Source organism: Balearica regulorum, chromosome 2 (genome assembly GCF_011004875.1).
Source record: "Balearica regulorum gibbericeps isolate bBalReg1 chromosome 2, bBalReg1.pri, whole genome shotgun sequence".
Taxonomy (NCBI): domain Eukaryota; kingdom Metazoa; phylum Chordata; class Aves; order Gruiformes; family Gruidae; genus Balearica; species Balearica regulorum.
The window spans coordinates 82,845,194-82,867,845 of NC_046185.1; the positions used below are offsets into that span (position 1 = coordinate 82,845,194).

At 39.8% G+C, this 22,652-nt stretch overlaps 1 protein-coding gene across 3 annotated transcripts in view; it reads left to right on the forward strand.

Moving 5' to 3' along the window:
- Positions 1-22,652, forward strand: part of FBXL7 (F-box and leucine rich repeat protein 7) — a 199,423-nt gene that overhangs the window by 27,858 nt on the left and 148,913 nt on the right. For 2 of the 3 annotated variants that reach the window (XM_075744840.1, XM_075744838.1), the window contains one exon: positions 18,062-18,151. The exons of the other annotated variant lie outside the window; for it this stretch is intronic. Coding sequence is in view for 1 of the 2 variants with exons in the window: in XM_075744838.1 (XP_075600953.1) it covers positions 18,062-18,151 (90 nt within the window). In the remaining variant the exon portion in view is untranslated. The remainder of the gene's footprint in view (positions 1-18,061; positions 18,152-22,652) is intronic. 3 annotated transcript variants of the gene reach the window in all.

The following is a 22,652-nucleotide window of genomic DNA, read 5'->3' on the forward strand; positions in this document are numbered from 1 at the left end:
AAAGTTTTCAGTGAATGGAATCTCTTCCTCCCCTGTGCAGGATTAGTAGTAAGTGGCCATTTGCAAGCACACAGCTCAGCCATCCGTTGGTTACCGATACTTTTGTGGATTTTTGACAATGCTGTCATGAAAGTCTAGTTCAGTGCACTGTATCAGTGCAGACTTGTTAGATGAAGAGAGTGACATGACCACCTACTTTATCCCCTGACTTTTACAACATTTTTAAAGAAATAAATCACGGTGGAAGATAGAGTGTATCGTGACCCTGCATTCCTTTGCAGGGATCCTGTTATATGTCACTTAGCAGTTTGTTTTACCCACTGTGGTGGGTACTTGATCAACTCGCAGAGAGGTTTTTATTCTCTGCTGCTCTTTTCAGTGAAAATTATATGATTAACTGCTTGGCCTTGCCAGCAAAAGGAGAAAAATCTTTCCCTGGGCTCTTCCAGAATTGAAACATTGGTTGGGTGGGTTGTTCTTGATGCTGGACTGTAGCAATAGAATAAAATTTCAATTCTCCAGAGCTTGTCATCTCATGCATTGAATGAGTTAGATGGATATAGAAAGGCAGATTTAAGAAAACAAATAGTATTTAATACTAGGTGGCTTGATTAAGCAGTCTGCCAGTAGGTAGGCAAACATCTCAGTCATGGACAGCTTAAGCTGAGAGACTCAAAGGAGGAGGGAGCTTTGCAGAGATGTCATGAGCTTGAAGGGCACCTTGGGAAAGTCCCTGTGGATGTCACTATGGAGTAGCTGGAATTGAAGGCTGTGAAGAAAGAGCTCTTTGGTTTGTTTCAGTGGACCAACAGTCAGGATGGGTACAGTAAACCATGAATGAGTCTGAATCGAGCAGTTGTACCTCCCTTGTGTGAGGTAGTGCCTGGGGATATTTTTCACTGTGTTGACTTTTAAAATGAACAGTGCAAGCAATGTGAGTTCTTGCCAAAAGATGTTTTTTTATCAGTGGTGCCTATTTTGGAAAAGGAGACTGCAGACTAACCTTCCTTAAACATTTTGGCACTACTGTAGGCCAGTAGAGTGGGGTAATGAAAGCTGAGGCTGAGATTTATCCTTCTGAAATAGGGATAGTTTTACATAGTGAAAGGTCACCCTGGTGACAGAGCTTTACATAATGAATTCCTCAAAGAAGGTTCATTTTCAAACAGGCATTTACTAATAGTTACATGGCTTTAAGGTAAGAGAAAATGACAAGGGCATGATAGTAGTCCTTTCTGAGAGGCGTGCTTTTCTTCAGAGTCAGATATAACTGTGCCAAAAAGAGGTCTGCTGTCTAGCATTGTCAGCCGGAGCTTGGAGACGGATCGACCTTTCTGTCTGACCCAATACAGTGCGTGCTCAGTATCCATTTCTTCCTTTGTGTGCCAAAACCACTTTGGCAAACAATCTTCAATAGCTGTGTATGTTTTAACAATGCTTTAGATACTAAATTAAAAATGTATTCAGTCAGTTGTGAGTGGTCTTATTTACCAAGGACGTTTGTCATTAACAGATGCCTGTCTCTACAGTTTCAGGTTTTATGGTGATGCTTTTTGAAGCTGGATTTTACTACTGTGACTCAAATTAGACTGTTCACTTCAAAAAGCGTGCAGTATTACTGAGGAAAAGGCCAAGGAGCATCACACCTTAAGAAGTAACCAGTGAGAGAGCTTGCTGTGAGGTGTTCACTGACATCTGAAATATAAATCATTAATTTCAAAGAAGTAATACTGGTGCAGTTGCTGTACTGTATGACTTCCATTTCTGAAGGAATCTTAAAAATGGAAATGCTATTACATTTCTTCTTGGTTGTATATACGTGTGTGTGTGCGCGCACTTACATGCAGAAATAGTCTCTCACTGAGTTTTCAAGACAGCATGGATGTTCAAATAACATTTATTCTTTGGTTTAACTATGAATTACTAGATGTGCCATGCTGATACCTCATGTGCTGTACCTAGTAAAACGGTTGCAGAGGGAACTTTTCTAGAGAAGAAACAGTGGTGGTATTACTGTCTAAAACGTCTCAATTTTTTTCCTACGGTGACTTCCTTTTGGTAGATTTTGATTTATTTCAGAGGTGTAGTATGATCATTCTATTAGTACAAACATCTGTTTCACACTGTTGGAAGCATAGGGTTTGGTTTTTTAGAAAATATTGTTTATATCGCCTCACCTCTGCCACTCAACATTTTACCTGTATTCCTACTTGTATTCTTGCCATGTCTCAGGTCCTCTGGTAGCACATTTAAGATGAACATGCAAGTATTGGCTCAAGTGGAAAAATCAGCCTGTTTGCTTTAAAATGTTGCTGGAGCTGGCCTGAGCTAACGTAGCAGATTTTTGCACTGAGGCACCTACTATGCAAGAATGTAATCTGCTCCATTTGTGTTTGCAAGTATTGCTTACCACCGGTGCAGGTGAGGCAATAGCTGAAGGGAGGGTAATAGTAACGTGGACTGCTGCTGCTGCACTGGGACCTGGCCCAGGCACTCAGTGTGCTCCCTGGGCAGAGTTAGTGGGCTTGATTGTTCCAGGCTGGTGTGGGACTGTGATGGCCTCCCTGCTGCTGTAGGGCTTTTACCTATGTTTAGAAAAATGTTAGCCTTGGTTTTCCTTTAATGAAAGTAAGGGCTACCCCAGGAAATAATTGGAAAACGTTTGAGTGAGAAATTGCTGCTTCAGTATGTTGCATAGTTTTGTAGAAGTCAACTTTAATAAATGGGTGCTTGTTTTTCAGTATTAATACATATCCCATTGGCAATTACTCCCTGATACGTAGAATTATTTTTGCATTTGTCCTGGTTTCAGCTGAGAGGATTGATTTTTCTTCATAGTAGCTAGTGTGGGGATATGTTTTGGATTTGTGCTGGAGACAGCATTGATAATATAGAGATGTTTTTGTTCTATGGACCTATTGTTGAGCAGTGTTTACGCGGGGCCAAGGCCTTTTCTGCTTCTCGCACCGCCCTGCCAGCGGGACGGCTGGGGGTGCACAAGGAGTTGGGAGGGGACACAGACAGGACAGGTGACCCAAACTAGCCAAAGGGATATTCCACACCACGTGACATCATGCTCAGCATAAAAGGGGGCTAGCCGGGGAGGGGCAGCAGCAGCTCCAGGATGCGTGGCTCGGGGACAGTCTGGTTTTGGGACAGGTCTGAGCGTGCGGTCTGAGTTGTACGGTCCTCGGGTGAGAAACTGTATTCTGTATCACCAGTTTCGTATACTCTGTTAAGTACTGTTTTGTTTTGTCTTGTCTTCCCCCCTCCCTTTGCAATCCTAGTAAACTGTCCTTATACCAACCCACCAGGTCTTGTCTTTTTCCTTCCCATTCTCCTCCCCATCCCACTGAGGGGGGGGGGGGGGAGTGAACAAGCGGCTGTGTGGTGCTCAGCTGCCGGCTGGGGAAAACCACGACAGCATTTCAATTCAATTATATTTTGCACTACATACTAAGGAACTGGTAGAAGAGTATTTTGAGACCTTCTGAAGGCCCCTTCTGTGTTAGAGCAATGGTTTAGCTCAGACTTTTCACTGAATGTAGCACTGAATAGCATGATGGAGAATGAAATAAATCGGCAAAACTTCTAACTGGGTTGGACAAGCAGTGTTGCTCCTTGTTGTCACAGTACAGATGGTTTCTGAAGACTAAACTTTAAGAGGAGTAAGTCAGGTTCTTGGCATGGCATGCAGCATTTCTCAAACTGTAATTTTATAGTGGCATTTAGTTAAAACATATGTTAGGAAAAAAAAATCATATGAGCAGTTAGCAGCTCTCCTAAGTGTAGTTAGCAAAGGATAAGCTGTCCTTTTAAAAGGATATTGTGGAAATGAACACTGGAGCAAGCTTCCTGCACCTGTGTCTCTTTGACATCAGCTATGTTTTGATCTGATATGCAGCCACAGGCATACTAAGACCAGAGAGATGCAGGTGTTTCCCTCTGGCTCATGTAAACTATATGCTTCCCTGGAAATTAAATGCGGCTTGCCGTTGCCTGCCACTACCAAAGTAGATGCTTACTAGTTAAGGAAGTGCTTAGGTATGAAAGGTGCCAAATGGCAGCAGACAAGACTTTCTGAAAAAGGAGGGAGTGGGAGGAAATGCACAACTGTTGTCAAGTCCCAGGACACAACTTCTCTGCTCCATGCTCTACTCCTGCATACAAAAGTCCAGACTTGCTCTGTCTGCTAGCAAAAACTTACTAACATGATTGTAAATTTTATTAAACTTAGTTGCTAGAAATCATCAGATAGGCTGCAGCAAATGCAGGAAGATGCAAAATACATCCTAAATTGCTAAATTGTCAGACCTCTCTACTCCACACTTGAAAGTTGCATTGAGAATGTTTCTTGTCAGACAGACTGTGGTCAAGGAGTTGGAGTAGTTCTCACAGAAGTGAGTTAGCAGTGATGATTGCTTTCAGCAAAATGAAGCTAACCAGAGAGACTAAAAAAAGTTACGTTGTCTTTTGTTCGATGACAAAAGTATTCACTTAGGCTTGGATACTCTGGCCTAACAGGTCTGCCATACAGGCTGCTGTTCTGGAGTCTGTTTAATTTCATTTGGTTCATCAGGTCACATCTTTCAAAGTCATAAGCAATAAGGTGCTAACCCTTGAATAGAGCCAATTGGGCCATCTCCCTTCGTTGCACTACGTAGGTAGTGTAGTCAGTTTCAGAATGATGCAAAAAACATTAAAATGAATAATTGAGTGGAAGTTTATGCAAGGAGAGAACCAGAAGGAGCTTGCAGATAGTGCACTTGGACCTTAGCCTGTTGACCACAGTCTGGTCTGTGTTTTCCATTAGTCTCAGACCAGTTGACAGCCCCATTTGGATTTCTAGTTTCATTCCCATGTTGCCAACCCTTCGATTCTTGACAGCATTTTTTTTTTTTAAGATAATGAACTGTTTCTTCTGTACTTATTGCTGTTACATTGCCATAAGCCATTGCACCACTTTATATGCCCTCTCTGAACTTTTAACAACTCCCTCAGTTATTGCAAAGCTTAACAATGTTTTTCATTGGATCATTTTAGAGAATATTTATTTCATATTTCTTTGGTGTGGCTTTTGTTAGTTTTTATCAGTACTGCTTAATTAAAACATGTGTTAAAGTGGGATCAAGAAGCAGATTTACTGAGGTTCCACTGAGTGTTTCAGGGTGCTCACATGACACTGCAGTAGGTGTGGTGAAGATCTAGTGTCAAATAACAGGATATCAATGCAAGCATCTATCCCCCCTTCTGTACAAATGATGAGTTGGGTCAGGGGAAGAAACTTAGCATTAATTAATGAAAATTGCAAGAATCAGTGTGGCACAAAGCAGGGCAGTAGGGAACTGGAGACTGACCCTGCTGTGGTGTAGCTGGGACAGGGATCAGTTGCATTGGGGGGTTGAAATGGGGTCCTGGGCTGTGGTCAGGCCCGAGGGAAGGAAGGGAGGTGGGCACGAACAGACTGGGATCCCAGTGCCTTTCAGGCCATAATGGTAGTAACTTTCTCCTGGTATGCTTTGTGGTTCCCAGAAACCATCCAGACAAGAACATCCTGAGCTAGAGATTGTTCTGGACTCTCACGTGTCATGGTTACAGACGCACCCAGTGTATATAAACGTGGCTAACCCCTCCGCCTTCTAGTGTCACGGCAATTTTACACCTTTGCCAAAGGCTCTTGTGACTTTACAGACCTAATCTACTTCTCATTACTTTTTCTGGATCCATCTTAAATGCAAGAAGTCTAGGCTGGTTAAAGCTGAACTGTGCAAGCTACTCTGGCTGTGCAAAACTAAGGTTAAGCAGTTGCTGTCCTTACCCTTCTTCCAGGTGCTTATCTTGGGTCTGGCTATTAGTGGCTGTCATGTTGTTTCTGCTCTCTTTACTTCTGCTGCAGATGTACCTTAGTTTCAATATTTTTTTCCCCTAATGAGGTGCTATTATTGAATACTACAAGTATGATTTATCATTCCTAAGAAAAGAATTAGTTCTTGTCTGTACTGTGGGAAAGAAAGAGGACCGAAGCATGTCTTTTCACAACAAATCACAAAGGTATTGGATAAAATGCTTTTGAAAATAGTGCCATTCTGAAATTCGTTGAGTTAGCTCGATCTGAGCTTCACAGATATACTTCAGAAGGGATGTGTTTTTTATCCTCACACTATAACTAAACAATCTTTATGCCAGTGGCATACATACTGCTAAACAGAATGAAAAAATTTCCAAATTAATTACTGATTAATCAACAGGATAGATATTAGCTGCCTTCATTTTTGCCTTAATGTGTCTTTCCCCCCACTGAATATGTGTATGGGTTATAAATAAAAGTGCCCCAGTGAAGGTTGTAGGGCAGGCTAAAAAGTGTCTTTTTTCTTTTTGTTTCTAGTCTGTTGGGATACCTTGGAGTATGCTATGCTTAAAAATAGATGAGGAATTTCTAATGTTTTGTGGCTGATGCATTTATATTTAACTCTTGTAAGAGTTTCCATGCCATGTTTCCATGCTGTCTGAATGGAAGGTTTATGTAAAGGACAGCTGAAATACAGATAATGCTGCAGAACAAACAAAAATGCTGAATTGGCACTGAAAGTCACATCTATGGAGAATTACTATCTATTCAGAGGATAGATGATCCTCTGTATTTTGGATAAGCATCTGTATTCCCAGTGTTCAGGCAGTGACTGCAGCAGTAAATTGTAGTGTGCGCAGTCTCTGTATGGAGTTAAGAGCAGAAGATGATTAAATTATGCAATTGAAACTACAGAGTTTTCAATAGGAATAATGGAATTACTTCTATTATAATAAAATGATCTGTTAAAACTGTGTTGAAATAAAAAAGTTCAGGCAGGTAGTAGTTTTTTTTGTTTTGTGGTTGTTGGTTTTATTTATTTTGCTTGCTAACGTTGCCGGACATTCTGTGGTTAGTGCAATGTTAAAGCTTCTTTAGATGTCTTCCTCCTTTTCCTCTGAACTCTGTGAAATTCAAAGGTGATTGTCAAATGTAAAGTGTGAAGCCTTAGTTTGATTCAATTTTCTTTTGTAAGCATGGCTTCTTTCATACTTTAATTATTTTTAATTTGGTCATGTTTTTAACTTGGTTAAGTGTGCTGATGAGTTTGGTTTCTGAACCTGTAGGTACTTGGCTCATAAATTTGCCATCTTGATAGTCAATAAAAAAATATAGACATATTTCTCAAGTATGCAGATTATGTCCTTTTAACTGGCTTTAAGATACGACTTTGTATCACTGTATGCCTTTTTCACAAATCTGTTTTCTTTAGTTTTCATAATCCCACAGTTTTTCAAAGTCTCCTTTTACTTGCATCCTTGAGTTGGCCACTCCCCCTCCCTGTATCCATCAGTGAAGAAAAGCTGGAAGTGACTGTGCTTATCTAAAGGAGTAAAGTGATCCTTGTCTGTTTTTCCTTAGCTGACAGATTCCTTTGTTCTTTATTTATTTATTTTAAAAGTTGTCTTAGGCTTTCAGATCTGTATTGTCATGTGAAAGATTTTAGCATTGCTTTTCACAGCATACTTAGTCTTAAAAAAGGTATTTCACTTCCTCACCTCTTTACTCTGACTTAACCAGCTGTCACCATTCAAACTGAAAATTTGGGGGCTACTGTGATCTTGGTTATTGTGGTGTTACTGTGTACTATGGCAAAAGAGTGGCTTCCCCAGCACTGCTGCAGCAGCCACCTCCAGCTGGGGGCTCCTTCTGCTTCCACTGTACCTGATTTACCAGTCACGCAGTTATAGGAAGAATCTGTTTAGTTTGCTGATCCAGCTCAGGACTAAGGTAGAGGAAAAAGGAATTACTTTTTTTAATCAGATCTACAATCTATGCTATACCTCGTTGTGCCAATTTAGTATCAGATCAGGAAAGTAAAACACTTTCAGTGGAAACTTCTGTATGAATATTTTCAGCATGGTACCCTAACTTTGTTAGACTTCAGATAATAGCATCAAATTTAGGCTGTGGGAATACTGATACTATGGGAGAGGTTTTGGAGGTCTATTACCTGACTTAAGCACATGCAGAAGCTCCTATTTGGGTGGAAAGACTTCCATAAAAATCTAGACTTCAGTCAAGCTTGGCAGATATCATACCGATTGTCTTCATGTTCTGTGCTGCTGCTTCTGTGCTTGTTTTGGTAAGTTGGGGAATTTGCCTTCCCTTGTCAACCTTTCCGAAGTAGTGTTCTGCAATCTAGTCATGCTAAGAACCAAGTCCACAAGGGAGGCTAAGAGCACGGACTGGTGAAAGCTTAGCCAGCCAGGGAAAGGTCTGGTGAAGTTAACGAAGAGTAGTGTGCAGATTTCAGTAGAAGAGATGTAAGTCAGCTATTGAAAAGGGGTAAAGAGCTGGGAAGAGGATTGGGACCACAGCTTGATTTGGATCCTCCTCACAGATGAGCAAGTGGAGTGGAGCAGCCAGACTGACTGGGTCACTTTGCTTTTAGACTTCCTTTTGGATGGAGAGATGAGGCATGACTGGGGACTAAACACCATGTTCAAGAAAATGTTCTGCATGCCCACTAATTACATCTTTAAGTGCTGATTAAAACTCCATCTGGGAGATTGATGATGTCTTGTAAGCTGTAAGCAGGATAGCTGGGCCTTGATACCAGAACATTCACAGCTACTTTCAACTGTGAACACAGGGTGTCTGTTCATGCAGCAGTAATAGGAATTTTGCATTTTAGTGCATGTGTTGGATGCATTTCTAATAAATGGATGAAAATTATCATTGAGAATATAGTAACTTTTGTGCTTTAAGTGAAATGAGAGGTAAAATTGATAGTGCAAGTTTAATCTTAACCTTTTGTGTTCAAATGCTGAGACTAGTTGTTTGTGAAAAATCTAAATACAGATTTTAAGTGTTAATAGTATTATCGTGAAAGGCAAACATGTATCTGGTGGTTTTGATTTTGGAATTCTGAACAGTATGTTACTATCTAATGAAAATCAGACCTATACCAAATGTCTGATGTGTTCCAGTGCAATGGTAGGTTCTGCAGCCACTTCAGAATTTATACTGGAGTTTACCCTCTCAGGCTACTTCCACCCACTGGCATGTCTCATGTGGTAATCACACAGTGGTAGGGGTTGGAAGGGACCTCTGGAGATCATCTAGTCCAACCCCCCCTGCTAAAGCAGGTTCACCTAGAGCAGGTTAATGTGCAAATGAAGTCTCTACAAGTTTGTTTGGTATTGAACTGAATAGCCATTGCCTTTTCTGAATATAAAGGATTAGAGTTTTGTTAAAATTACAGTGGAGTTGGGGGAAAACCAAATTTGAAGCAGCCATTAGTGGAGAACTTGGCAATGAAGTGACATTCTAAGAAATAGCATAAAGCCAAGAAAAGGATTTTGTTTTGTTCTGCCTCAATTGTGTTTATTAATTTCTTGTGTTAATAATTAGTTTCGGCTGTTGATTAAAATAGCAGAGTTAAGGTTAGGTAGTATATGCTAAGAAAGCGTTGTTTCTAACTAAATGTTAGAACAGCATATCTTGAGTAAATACCCCCCTTAAAACATGCTGGTGATTGGAAGAGAATTTGTAATGAAAAGCCCAATATTGAAAGAATGTAACGGTTTCTAAGAAAATTCTGTGATTGGTAAGAAAGCCAAAGTTTTATTTCCCTGTTTCTGCAGCAAAGTAGAAGGCTACAGAGTAGGAACTGCTTTTGGAGTACAGGCTAAGCCATTTCAGTGAAAGGTAGTATTTTAAGACTCAGTCAAGAGACATGCTAGTCCTGTTAAGTAATAAAAAAAGGATGTTACAGATATCTCATCTTGTTTTCTCAATTTGAGTTCAAGTAAGAAATGTACTTGCATTCTTTCCTTCTCAGGCAGAATTACTTAAATAATGTTTTACCTTCTAGACTAAATTGTTCATGGGCTTTTACCAATGTTTGAAATGTAGAGCTTAACACTTGGAGTGGGTGCAAAGTTTGGCTGCAAATTAGCATTACCTTCTGGCATGCAGGGTGCTTAGTAGGCTTCAAACAGAGACCCTGTACCAGAGTATTTTATGACTCTATTACTTCTTTATAAACTCAGCAGTGGTACGTGCTGTTCATCACTCTCTATTGTGAAATGCTTTTATAAGCAGAGATGTGCTATCTTCAACAATGATGGCGACTTCAGTCGTCCCGTTTAGCAGCTTTTGGTTAACAAGCCTCATGAGTGAGTGTTGAAATTTTCTAGAAAAAGGGATCAATATTATCAACTGTTACATGGGGGATGCAAAGGTACAGGAGTGAGACGGGTTACTTGGGAGCACTAAAATATGTGCCCTGCCCCTTTTTAGTCATTAGATTAGATGAGTCCGCTTGAAGAAGTCATTAAATAAAGTCTTTAGCCATTCTGAAATCATAGTGAGTTATGTGGCACCAAGATGTGAGTTAAGGATGTCACAATGACAAATATCAAGCATCAAAGTAATGACAAAGATCAAGCATCAAATACGCTTCCAGCATGGCACAGCAAGTAGACTCTGTGTATATATGAAGAATCTTCCTTAACTTTTACATTTTTAATCCTGCCTTTCTGAATAGGCTTGCCTTGCTAGCAATAGACATCATTCTGCTAAACAGTTCTGAAAAATTCAATCCCACACATGCATTTTTATGTAAGTTTTTCATGCACTTCGCAGTATAATGGATAAACTGTTGTGTCTTACTAGCTGCAGAACTTGCACTGTTGTACTTACATCAGAAATAAACCAAGCCTTATCGCCCTCGGTATTAGAGCTTCACCTTGCAAGTGGCTTGTCCAATCTTCTTGTAACATTGATTAAAAAAGGTGATAGTAAGAAGCTGTGTGTCAAGGCTTGGGTACTGCAGGGCACCTGCCCGTGGCTGAGGGGCTCAGCTGTGCCCTACGGTGGGGCCCTTGGAGCCGGATGGAACCGGCTGTGTCCGGCACCGGGCAGCCCCCGCCGCTCCACACAGGGGCTGCACCTGCGGCCAGCGCCTGGGCACCTGCACCTAGTACAAATTCCAAAAAGACATTAAAAATGCGGAAGGTGACTGACTCCCTACAAGAGATAATTTACTACTACTACTAGTTACGTTCTGTTAGCATTTGCAGGGGATTTTATAACACACTGTGATACTTGAAAAGGTGAGCAAGGTAGTGACTGGAAGAACGACGATGGAGGCCAAACTGACCTATGTGGCCTGAGTTGAAATTTAGCTTAAAACTTGCGGAAATGCTGCAGAAATCAGTATACTATTTCATAGATAAGTTATGCCAAATTAAGTGATCCTAGAAGTTGGATTTATGATTTAGAAATTAAAAAAAAAAAAAGTAAAAATGCCTGTAGAGATTATACTCTTGAAAAATTTAAGAAATACTGTCGCAAAGTGCCAGAGCTACCACGTATCGGCAAACTCTTCAATCTTCAGTACGCTTCCTGTGAAACATTCAGCTTATTTCCTTTCCTCGGGGTTGGAGTTTGTGCAGATTGCTGTTTGTTTTATCACATCCTGACAAATGTTGGGTGGAATGAAATTTGGAGCCCCTGTGTGTGTTATGTTGGCACATGTTTTAATTTGATTTGGGGGAAAAAAAAATCGCTCGCACCCTACTCCTAAGATTCTAGAGCTGAAGGACCACGTGGATTTGCAAATTAACACATAACGCATCCTGAAAGTAGTTCAGTGAGTGTCAACACTTGTAGGTAGGCAACTTCAATGTTAAATCAGTGGTAGTTTGCTTGGCAGTTAAGAGTTAATAAATAGAAACCAGTTTTATGACATGTAATTTCCATTGGTAGAAATGTAAAATCCAAGGATAATGATTGTACAAAGTGTGTAGTCCAGCTTTGCTTTTACTTTGGATAAATGAATTGATATATTGCATCTTTAAAGGATGCCATATATCCTCAAAGTCTAAGTATCGCAGCAGGCTCCTGATTTCCATGGGGATACTTAAAAACATAGTAGGAGTCTGCGGTCTCTGGAGGTGCAGATTGTAAAAAGATCTATCTGAGGTTTTGGAGACTTGGGCCAGCATAATGTGTGTCGTGGAAACAGGAGAAGGAAAAGAGATTTTTCTTTTCTCTTGCATGATCTCTGATGCTTTGAGGTTTGGACTGGGTTTTTTCTGGATCTCTTCTTGATGTAGTTGGCATATATTTGATTAAAAAAATCTTGTCTGAGTATATAAAAAAGAAAGTAATGGTCATCTGGTAGAAAAGCCATGTGCATATGCCCTTTCATGTTGAGAAGTTGAATTTGACCAATCCCATTTATATAAGAATTGATGGCTTAAACAATTTTTTCAGACTTCATGTAAGTCATTGCAATATAATGCTTTTGGACAATTTGAAAGATTTGTAGCTCTTATTATTCTGGACTTTACTGCTTTTTGCTCTTTTTTTTCTGAAGAATTATGTTTTGTTTTTCTGTTTTGGCATTTTATCTAATGTTTCACTTCAGCATGGCAGAGTATTTGGCCCTACTGTCCATTTAATTCCTGAGGTAACTGTCACTGCCTGCTGAAGGCAGGTTGTGATCGGATTAAAACTTGATGTCAGGAGTAATACTGCTATTATTTTCCAGGGTGGCATGTAAGAAATCAGCCTGTTTGTATGAGGTCTTAGAAGGGTGTGTAAAATACAGCACAAAACCAGCCATATATCAGAATACAAGTGCAAAAGTGCTGCAAACCCCCCCCTAGTAAAACTATTCCAGAGCAGAGTGAAAGGGACTCATTCACACCTTTGTCTGTCACGTAAGTCACTGAGCCTCGTGTATCTTGTGACTTGCATCACATAATTCACACGGTCTCTGTTTATGCTGGCTGGATGTGCGGTAACAACGAGGAAAATAACAAAATGCCACAGAAAAGGTGACAGCAATACAGTCAGAAACACTGTCTGTAATAGGACAGGCTTTGCATATGTGCCTCTGAAAATGGTTTTTCAGTCTTGGACAGTTATAGGCTGTATTTTCCTGGGTAAGTTTAAATTGCATTCCTTCTGTCCTGACTGACTTGTGATGTCTTTGACACTTTTCAGCAGTGAGTGTGACTGCAGAATCTAAAGTTGTCTTTTCACGGGTTCATGTTGTTTCCTTTCCAGTGTTTATCAAATGCTTCCATTTGGCTTGTGTGTGTTTAGTCTTACTTCTGCCCTTCAAGCTTTTGACAGCCTGAAATACATTGATAGAGGTGTTTGGAGCTCTAATCAGTATGCTTTTGAAAAAAAAAAAAAAATTATAACTAGCTATACAAGCAGCAGGGAAAGGATATTGCTTTTTTTGCAGCGCTATTGAAAAATGGAGTAAGACCACCCAGTTCCATGCACAACCTTCTAGTACTGTTTCATTGGCTGGTCCGTAGCATCTCTTTTATTAATATAGGTATTTACCAAAACTGAAAATGCAAACACTTTTACAAAACAAATAAACCTAACATTTTAGTCAGTATAGCCATCTGTGATAAAATAATGTGTTCCATTTTCTTTTTAACAGTCATGACTCGAAAAAGAGACCAGGTAGATTTAATAGGGTTGTAGGGCTATTGAGTGCAAAGACATCTATGACTAAAAAAATTCCTTGGGCTACAAAGAGCTGGAGGCAGAGACAATGTTCAGTGGAAGTATCTGTTATATGTTTGCATTATTCTAAGTTTCTGTCCAGCAGGATCAAGATAAAATGTACAGGTTAGATGGCTGGAGTCTTGTTCCTATGACTATTGTAAGAGTTTGGCTCCAGTATATGGAAAAAAATATCCATACACTTGCTTCTTCAGAAGCAGGTCAGAGACATGATTTGAATTGCAACTGGGTAGCTGTGTGATTCTTTGCAGGTGTGGTGAAGTCCATGCTAACTTTGCTCCTGGTGTGAATTATGTTGTATTGTAGGAAAATTGCTTTCTTCTACCGTATCTACCTACTACCATAGAGCAATTTGCTTTCTTTTGAATTGCATCTCCTGGCTTTGAAATAAAAAACTGTTGAATGTATGAGGGAAACTCTAGACAATAGCAAGTTATACTAGGGAAGATTTGGTAGGCCTTTAATTTGTTTAAGCAGAGAATCAAATACAATTGTTACTTCTATAGTCTTTGCAATATTGCCCTCTGTTTGATCCTTTTAGTTGTCATTGCGTTAGACCCCCTGTCAGGTTATATTTACTTGCTATGACTTTCTCGGTGCACTTCTTAAATTGAAGAGATGAACTGATCTCTGAAGACCACTGTTATGCTACACCTCAAGTTTTCCTATGGTATTCTTTGAATTTACTTGACATATTAGGGAGATAGTGGTCTGAGAAAAGCATTGCAGAACTCTGCCTCAGATAAGCTCGAATGTGAGACATCTGGGAATTCACGCTATTTGCTGAATGTTTGGCAGCACCAGTCCCATATACTAAATCCTAATTTGCCTCTTTCCTTTGCCTTGCAACATGCTTCCTGAAAGTAGTATGTGGGCATCAAATATGGCATGGCAAAAGGCATCTCTACTGAGTCAGGTGTTCTATGACTTGAGGAGTAGATGATGTCTCCTCTAACACGGAACTGCAGCTTAAAATATTTTTATTGAAAAGCTCCCTATTGTTACAGACCCTTCTTGATGTGGTTTTCAGAGGATGAACCTTGGATGATAGGCCTATTTTATTCCATGTCTGTTTAGTTTTAGGTTTTAATTTAGTGTATGTTCAGGATCATAGAAGGTAGCTACTACTTTTGCTGTTGTTCATTACTAGTGCAGCTGCCTGCATATCTTTTTTAAAGAAAGAGCTTCATTAAGATAAGCTATTGAAGGAAAACAAAAAGGCAACATCTTTGGGAGCTATTTTTGCCGTTGTTTTGGGTATATACTTGTTGGATATATAAATTTGTAGAGAGTTGTGTAGTAAGATTTAGTACTTTACTATCAAGTTGCTACTATTAAAAGTAAAAAATTAAGGTGAGGCCAGTTGGAAAGGCATTGTATAATGAATTTTCATAGAAGCTCTGAAATCATGGGATGATTAACACAGCATACTAGTCTACAAAATGCTGTCCTCACAGAGATACCTGAATTATAAAAGTATGGAATTGTTGAAGTGGGAAAGGATCTCTGGATCATCTGGTTCAACCTCAATGCTCGAAGCAAGGTCAACTGAAACAGGCTATTCATGGCCATGGCCATTTGGGTTTTGAGTATCTTCAAAGATGGAGACTCCGCAGCCTCCATGTGCAACCTTTTCCAGTGTTTGACCATCATCACAGTTAAATAAGTAAATAAATCTTATGTTTAAATGTAATTTCTTATAATTTGATTTGTGCCCACTGCCTCTTGCCCTGTCACTGGGCACCACTGAAAAGAGCCTGGGTCCCTCTTCACACCCTTCTTTCTGGTATTTATATACTTTAGTAAGTTTCCCCTGAGCCTTCTCTTCTCCAGGCTGAACAGTCCCAGCTCTCTCAGCCTTTCCTCTTAGGAGAGATGCTCCAGTCTCTTCATCTTCATGGCCTTTCTCTGGAATCTCTTCAGTATGTCCCTACCTGTCCTGTACTGGGGAGCCCAGAACTGGGCCCAGCACTCCAGATGTGCCTTGCCAGTGCTGAGCAGAGGTGGGGAAGGATGACCTCCTTCAACGTGCTGGCTACATTTCTGATGCAGTCCAAGGTGCTGTTGGCTTTTGCCACATAATGCAGGAAGAACTGGTATCCAACCAAAGCAGTAACGAGTATTGATTTTCTTTTCTTAATTTCTAGTTTTAACTTCTTACAAGGAGTTAAAATATTTTAAAATTCAAGTAGATTTACATGGTAAATATCTAAATTTAAATCTGGCATTTCAGTTTCCACAGAAGTGTGCAATTTTAAATAACATGTTGTTATTGGATGTACTGGCAATCAGCATCCTACAGTGGGTAAAATATTTCTGTTGTACTCTTGGAGGCTTGCTTGTATGTGGTGTTAGTAAAAATATCATTGGTGTTAATGGGGGAGGTATGTAGCTGCAGGAAGCATTCACTTTGTGAAAACAACCTATGCCACAGATGACCAGCTAGCAACTCTGCTGTTGTTTGGTATCACTAACTTCCTTTTCCCCAAAAAAGATTTTTTTTTTTAATTTTTTTTTTTTTTTTAGGAAATCCTGTTTATGTGTGTTGAGGAAATAATTTTTTCCAGTTGTCGGTGGGGGTTTTTTGGGGTTTTTTTTGGTTGGTGTTTTTTCTTTCTATTAATCTGTTAAGGGGTGCTGATACTCCTTGGAAGTTTGTTTTCTGCCTCTGCAGTTGCAGTGCTTGGTACATGAGGAGTTGCTGGTAGTGGTGATACTGTCTAAATACCTTTCCTGTTAATGATTTTATTATCAGCTATTGCAGGTGTTTCAAGTTCTCTGGCCTCTTCCTGGGAAAAAACATTTTACATTTGTCCTTCTCTTTTCTCATCTGCCTTTCTTCTGCCACAACCCTAGTTGCCTTAGCTGGAGAGCTATTTTGGGGCAGTAATTTCTATAAAGACCACAGTCTATTACTCCAACTCATGTCACAGCTTGAGAGCAATTGAAGTGATATTCTAGAGGCACTGCTGCTTGGGTTTGCTTAACTTCTTAAAGGAATGTAAAAAGCAGTTAGTGAATCACTGAAAATACACTTTTTTTTTCTCCTCTTCACCCCACCCAACTACTAGCCTTAGCCATTTAGTTTTTACTTCCTTCTGGCCTTTTTAATATCCTTTCACTCTGCAATCATCTCTCAAATCTGAGCATGTTAACTTAAGCAACTTTATGTGGAGAATGATTCTCTAGGGCTGGCTGACGGATTAAGTGGCAGTACCTTGGTTGTGAAGCAACCTACGTTTGCACATTCTCCAGTCGTTTCCCATTAAAACTTAAATCCTTGTTCTGTTGTGGCACCTTTAAAAAGCAGACCTCCTCCTTACATCTAAATGTTATGAAAACCAGGCATACTGTAACCCAGAACCCCAAGGAATGCTTGATTGAAATAACAGATCAGAAAAGTCTCTTGCTAACATTCCTATGATTATAGGTTTACTCAAGTGACAGAAACATGGTGTCAGCTAGCTTTCTGCATACAGCCTAATTTTGGTCCAAAAACTAACATAGCTCTTAAAGGCTTCACTGATGCGGTGTTTGTGGGGATAGATAACTTCTTAAAATGTAATAGTATTCATTACCTTTCCTCTCTCTAGAACTATTTCACGTATTGCGAATTGGGTGGCTGGTCTGGTTCCTGCTGCAGAGCAGAATGTATTGAGGTAGTAGTTACTGAGATTGGGTAGAGTGAGCAAAGGGAAACACAAGTGACTCATTCTAAGATCCTCAAAGACAAACAAAAAGACATCTTTCATTTAGCCTCTGCTGCTCTTCTGTAGTATTTATCTCAGTTTTTTCTTTATATTTGTATTTCTTTTGTTGGTAACTTGTACCTGGTTTGACATCTCACACATAGGTCTGAGGGCACTGATGTAGGAAATGCAGTAAAAAGTCTTAAAGAAAATAAGGAAACAAACACCCATTGGTTTTGACTTACAGTTAAAAAACAAAAAGTGAAGAACAGCGCCTGTAGAAGTTAGTTTTAAAACGGAGTATTACAGGTTGCCCAGGGAGGTTGTGGAGTCTCTTTGTCTGGAGATATTCAAATCCTGCTTGCATGTGATCCTGTGCAACCTGCTCTAGGTGATCCTGCTCTAGCAGGGGGGTTGGACTAGATGATCTCCAGAGGTCCCTTCCAACCCATACCAATTGTGAATCAGGCAGTGAGCGTGGTGCAGGAGAAAACAGCAGGTACCTCGCTTTCATTTTCACATGACCAAGTGACTTGAATACATGATGTGAACACATAAAACAGCCCCTGTGACACAGAAGGTTGTTTGCAGCCTTAGTACACATAAAGATGCACATGCTATAAGTTATAATGCAGTTAACTCCTTACCCCCGTGTGTGCAAATTGAACATCAGCTGCTTTAAACTTAGTTTAAAGCTTCCTGGAATTATTCCAGGTTCTGATATGGAAGGTCTTTCTGTTTTGCTGTTGATACTCATGTTTGTTCTCTCTTCCATCTTCTCCATCTCTTTCTCCCCTTGCAGGCAAAGGCAGCTCAAGCATCTCATCCGACGTGAGTTCAAGTACGGATCACACACCTACCAAAGCCCAGAAGAATGCAGCTACCAGTGAAGGTAGGCAGCTGGTACTCATTACCCAGGTCAGGCCCCCCAGTATAATCCTAGCAGTTTTCAGAAAAGGAACCCCTCCTCCTCATTCCTTCTGTGTACAGTAGCATTGGTGTACTAGAAACTAAAAAATAGTTCTTCCTGTATATGGTTTCCACTCCTACCTGCTGCTGTTTCTGATTTAAGCTTGTGACAAAGGATTTAAGATACTTCTGCGGAACAAAAGTGTAGAGGGTTTGGATGTAATTTTGCATGTTACCTTTTCAGCAAGGGTTTTTATACTTAGGTTTTGATGTGAGCTGATTTTGAACTTATTTTTGAAGAATATACTTAATGGAAGCTTTTTGGCATATGGTCTAGGTTAAATCTCAGCTTCTCATTTTTGTATTATGAACACCATGAAAATGTGAGCTGTTTGTGTCAAGATTTCAAAAGTGTAGCTATGGACATGAAGAGCTGACAAAAATTTAATTAGATCGACATACCTGACCTACAGTTACTGGAGTGTGTGGTCATCTGGGACTAGATTTTTAATGTCTAGGGGAAGGAGATGTGTCAGTATTAATATAACATTGTACTAACTGGACTATGAACAAAGAAATGCTGATCCTTTCCTACTGCCTTATATGTGAGTAGGTGTGCTCTGTTAGAGTATATTGGCTCTAGTTTTTACAAGAGTGTCTTCGAAGGCTGAGAGGAAATCATTAAATCTATGTGTAGTTTAATGATGTAAACTGAAAGGATTTTTTTAAATGATAAATTCATGTACCTTAACTAGCATTTCTGCTCAACTCTGTCATAGTAAGTTGGTTGTACTTGGTAATTATCAAATAATAATTCTGTTTTCTTACACTTTGTCATTGAAAATTGTTACAAGCTCTGATTGCTCTCAGTATAGCTTTATTTCTTATGATTAAAAGAAGTCATAGACTTTGATCAGTTCTAGTTTGGCAAGTCTGACTATGACTGTAGAATCTGTACAGTGAAAGCAGTTCATGTAAGTAATAAATGACCACATAAATCATGAGCATTTATTGTTAGGCATGCATAATCCCATATCAAGAATGAAGATCTGGTGCCTGTGAATCATGAGAGATACTGGTTTAGAATCTCTGCTTTTTAGTCTGGGTAATAAATTTAAAAATATATTAATAAATGGTTAATAACATTGAACAGTAGACTCCATATTACTCTAAGCCTTAGATTCAAAAGTTTTGAGGTATCTGAAGGAAGTGAATTGCCAAGACATGAAATAAATTTAGGAGATGTATAAAAGCATTTTAATTTCTCTGTATGACAGCCTGGGGCGGGGGAGGGGGAAGAAACCACAAAGGAATAGTGGAAACTCTGAAGTCATTACTTAACAATTGCTTTAAATTTCTGTTTTACTTCAGTCAGAAAAGCATGGCTTTTTTTCCTTATTTTCAAATCAGATAATGCAAAGTAATCCTTTACTAATGTCTAAGATTTATGTTCTTAATCTAGCCCATTGTAGAGCCAGTGAATACCAATGCTGACCCTGAAATATTCACCACTGGTTTGCAGTTAATTAATTAGCGAGGGAGGCTTAAATGCAGGCCAGCGGATGCTGCAGTAAAGATGTGTTTTTATGAGTTCTTGGGCAGATTCAGAAAGTGTTCAGAGGAGTGGAGTTGTGTATTCTATACTTGGAGGCAATTTCAGATGTCAGCCTAGTTTTTCTGTGCCATAGAAGAGTGTGATTTGACAAACACTTTGACAACAGCAGAAGCAGTCTCTTCCTCAGCCTGTGCTACTACTACTTTCCTACCAAGTTTTTCTGCTGAGGAGTTACTAATGTGGATAACTTTAATATAAATTGCCTTAATGTGGATTGCTGTATAATCTGGCAGATATTTTGAGTGTCATAACCAGGAAGCATAAGAATTCCATGAAGGCAAGAGAGAGCAGAGACATGGAAGTGGTGCTGGGGAAAAACAGGGGCTGTTGAAACCGGTGCTTTTACTGGAAGGCATGTTTATCAACTGGTGGGGGTCTGAAATTTTTTTTTTTTACAAGTGCTGTCTCTTTTCCCCATCTACAGTAGACTTATGCTGTAGGGAGGATTCAGCTGAACAGAAAGACTCATACCTTCTGCAAAACAAGTAAAGTTCTGTGCTTACAAGGCTGAATGCTTTTATACTGTTCAGTTATAGAGTAGTGTCCAGGGACCAGCTAAGAACAGGAGCCTGATTGTGTTAGATGCTGTACAAGCAGTGGTAGTTATGTCTTTGCATTGGGTGCTTACATAACATTTTATAACTGTTAGTTAAATCTACCTTTATAGCACTCCATGCTCTAGTATTTGCTTGCCATGATACAGTAGTACCTGCCCACCCTAGAGACTGGTAAATGTATCTTGCTCTTCACCATAAGACTGGTTTATTGCAGGGACAGAAAGCTCCAGTTCTGCCCTTTACTTTACCCCTGTATTGTAAATTCATGGCATTGTATGTTGTCAAATGAGTCATGTATGGTGTGGCGAGATGTATGCGTCCTAGGTATGGAGTAGGAAGGACTATGGAACATTGCAGGTGAACTCTTCTTCACCTTCACTGACATGTGAAATGATCTTAATTGAACAATTTGCAGACAGCTTCTCTGCATCCCTTGAATTTCTATTGGCAGCTGAATTCCTGAGTGCCCAGCTTCCTGAAGAGTGTAGAATTTATGTTTGAGGCTGGAAGGCCTTTCACAGCTCCTGCTTTCCAGCTTTGCAAACAGACCTAATTCTTTCCAGTTCTGCACAGCATGTCTTCTCTTCTGTAAGACAGTTGACACAACACTTGTTGAATCAATGAAATGCCATGAAACAACTAGAAAGGAAATCTGTGGGACTGATTCACACAATTTCTGTGGTACTCTACAGCAGAGAAGCAGTGGTGTAAAGCTGCTTCTTAGGCAGGTATGAATTCCCAAGGACTGCAAAAAAGTGTCAAGCAGGACTCTTGCTTGAAAGACTTCCTGAGATGGTTTGCTATGTGACAGCAGGTGTTATTTTGACATAATTTTGAACAGTCAAATGAACCACACTCCTCATCTTGTCTACTTGCAACCATTATATTTGTCGAGTATCAATGCTGTGATATTTCTCTAGGAGATGGGTACCAGAAATGGGTAACAAGATGCTTGAAATGTTTTATGTGGTGTTTCAGTCTAGGTATGCTGTTAAAACAACATCAGTTAAATCTCTTGATTGGAATGGGAGATGCTGTTACGGCCAAAATATGGTACCTTCCCTCAAACTGTAGATTATGAGCATCTGTAGAGTTGTGGAAGGAGATTTTATGTTTCAAAGAGACAAAATGCTTGTTGTGCTATTAAATGTGCCTGGGTGAACTGCACATCCTCTACCAGTGAAAAACAGACAGTATGTGTTAGTACCCTTAGCTAAACCAGCATTGCTCTGTGATGCACTGGAGAGATAACTACTGCCCAGTTTCTGTTGTGTGGAGGAATGCAGATGGTAGCTGGCAGACCACGCAACTTCCTAAATTCAGACTTTGAGGTACCAGTGATGTACATGAGGGATGCAAAGGTGAGGCTGTACTGTTGCAGAAACTGAAGTCCAGTCTGCAGTTAACTCGCTCTCATTGTCGTTTTCACTTTCTGTACTTCAGTGAAGGACAGGTGGTAAAAAATAGATATCTGGTCCTCTCTGTAAATCGCAGAGTATGCTGTAGAGACTGTTTGGCTACAGCTTGGCTCAAAAGGAAGCATGGTAGACTGTGGGTGTGGAGGCACACTGATGCTTCCACACTGTCTCCTCTTCTAGCTTTGAATATACTCTGCCTTTTACTTTTCCAGTCTCAGACATTGCAATTCTTTACCACATCAATCAACTACAGTTAGAAACTTGAGAAGCTATGAGTGTTTGCTATCCCCCATTGCTCTTCTGGCAAGTGAAAGACTAAATGGATTTTTGTGGGCCATTTAAATGCAATTTGCTAGACAGTTACAGCTGGAATATTATTGTCTAAAACTTGATTTAGAAGATTAGACTCCATGTTTTTGTATGGGCTTACCTTGATCAGGGAGCTTTCTTCTAACACTTACCTGCAGAGCGTGGAATGTTATGTCCAGGCTGGATGCTTCATATTAACTTGACTGTTTTTCAAATAAAAAAAAACAATACTGTTTGCACTTCAGTATATGGCTGTTAAGTGGTAATCCAGAGTCAGCTTTAAATTGAGGGCTCGTGTATGAGCTCCATGTATAAATTCTAATTTATTTCTCAGTTTCTATAAAACCAAATTGAAGGATCAGGCCTGAAGCAAAATACTGTTTTAGCAGAGGGCCTCAGTGCTGAAATACCTCTGAATATATCCTGTTAAATGTTTATATTTTGAGTTTTGCAGAAATATAGTGAAGTCAGCAGCTGTATTCTGCAGAAGTTAAAATTATATCTGCTTTTAGTGTTTCTTTTTTGTTTCTTTTTCCTTCTGAGACTTCTAGTCTGGCTTCCTCACATGATGTTCATGCATATTTC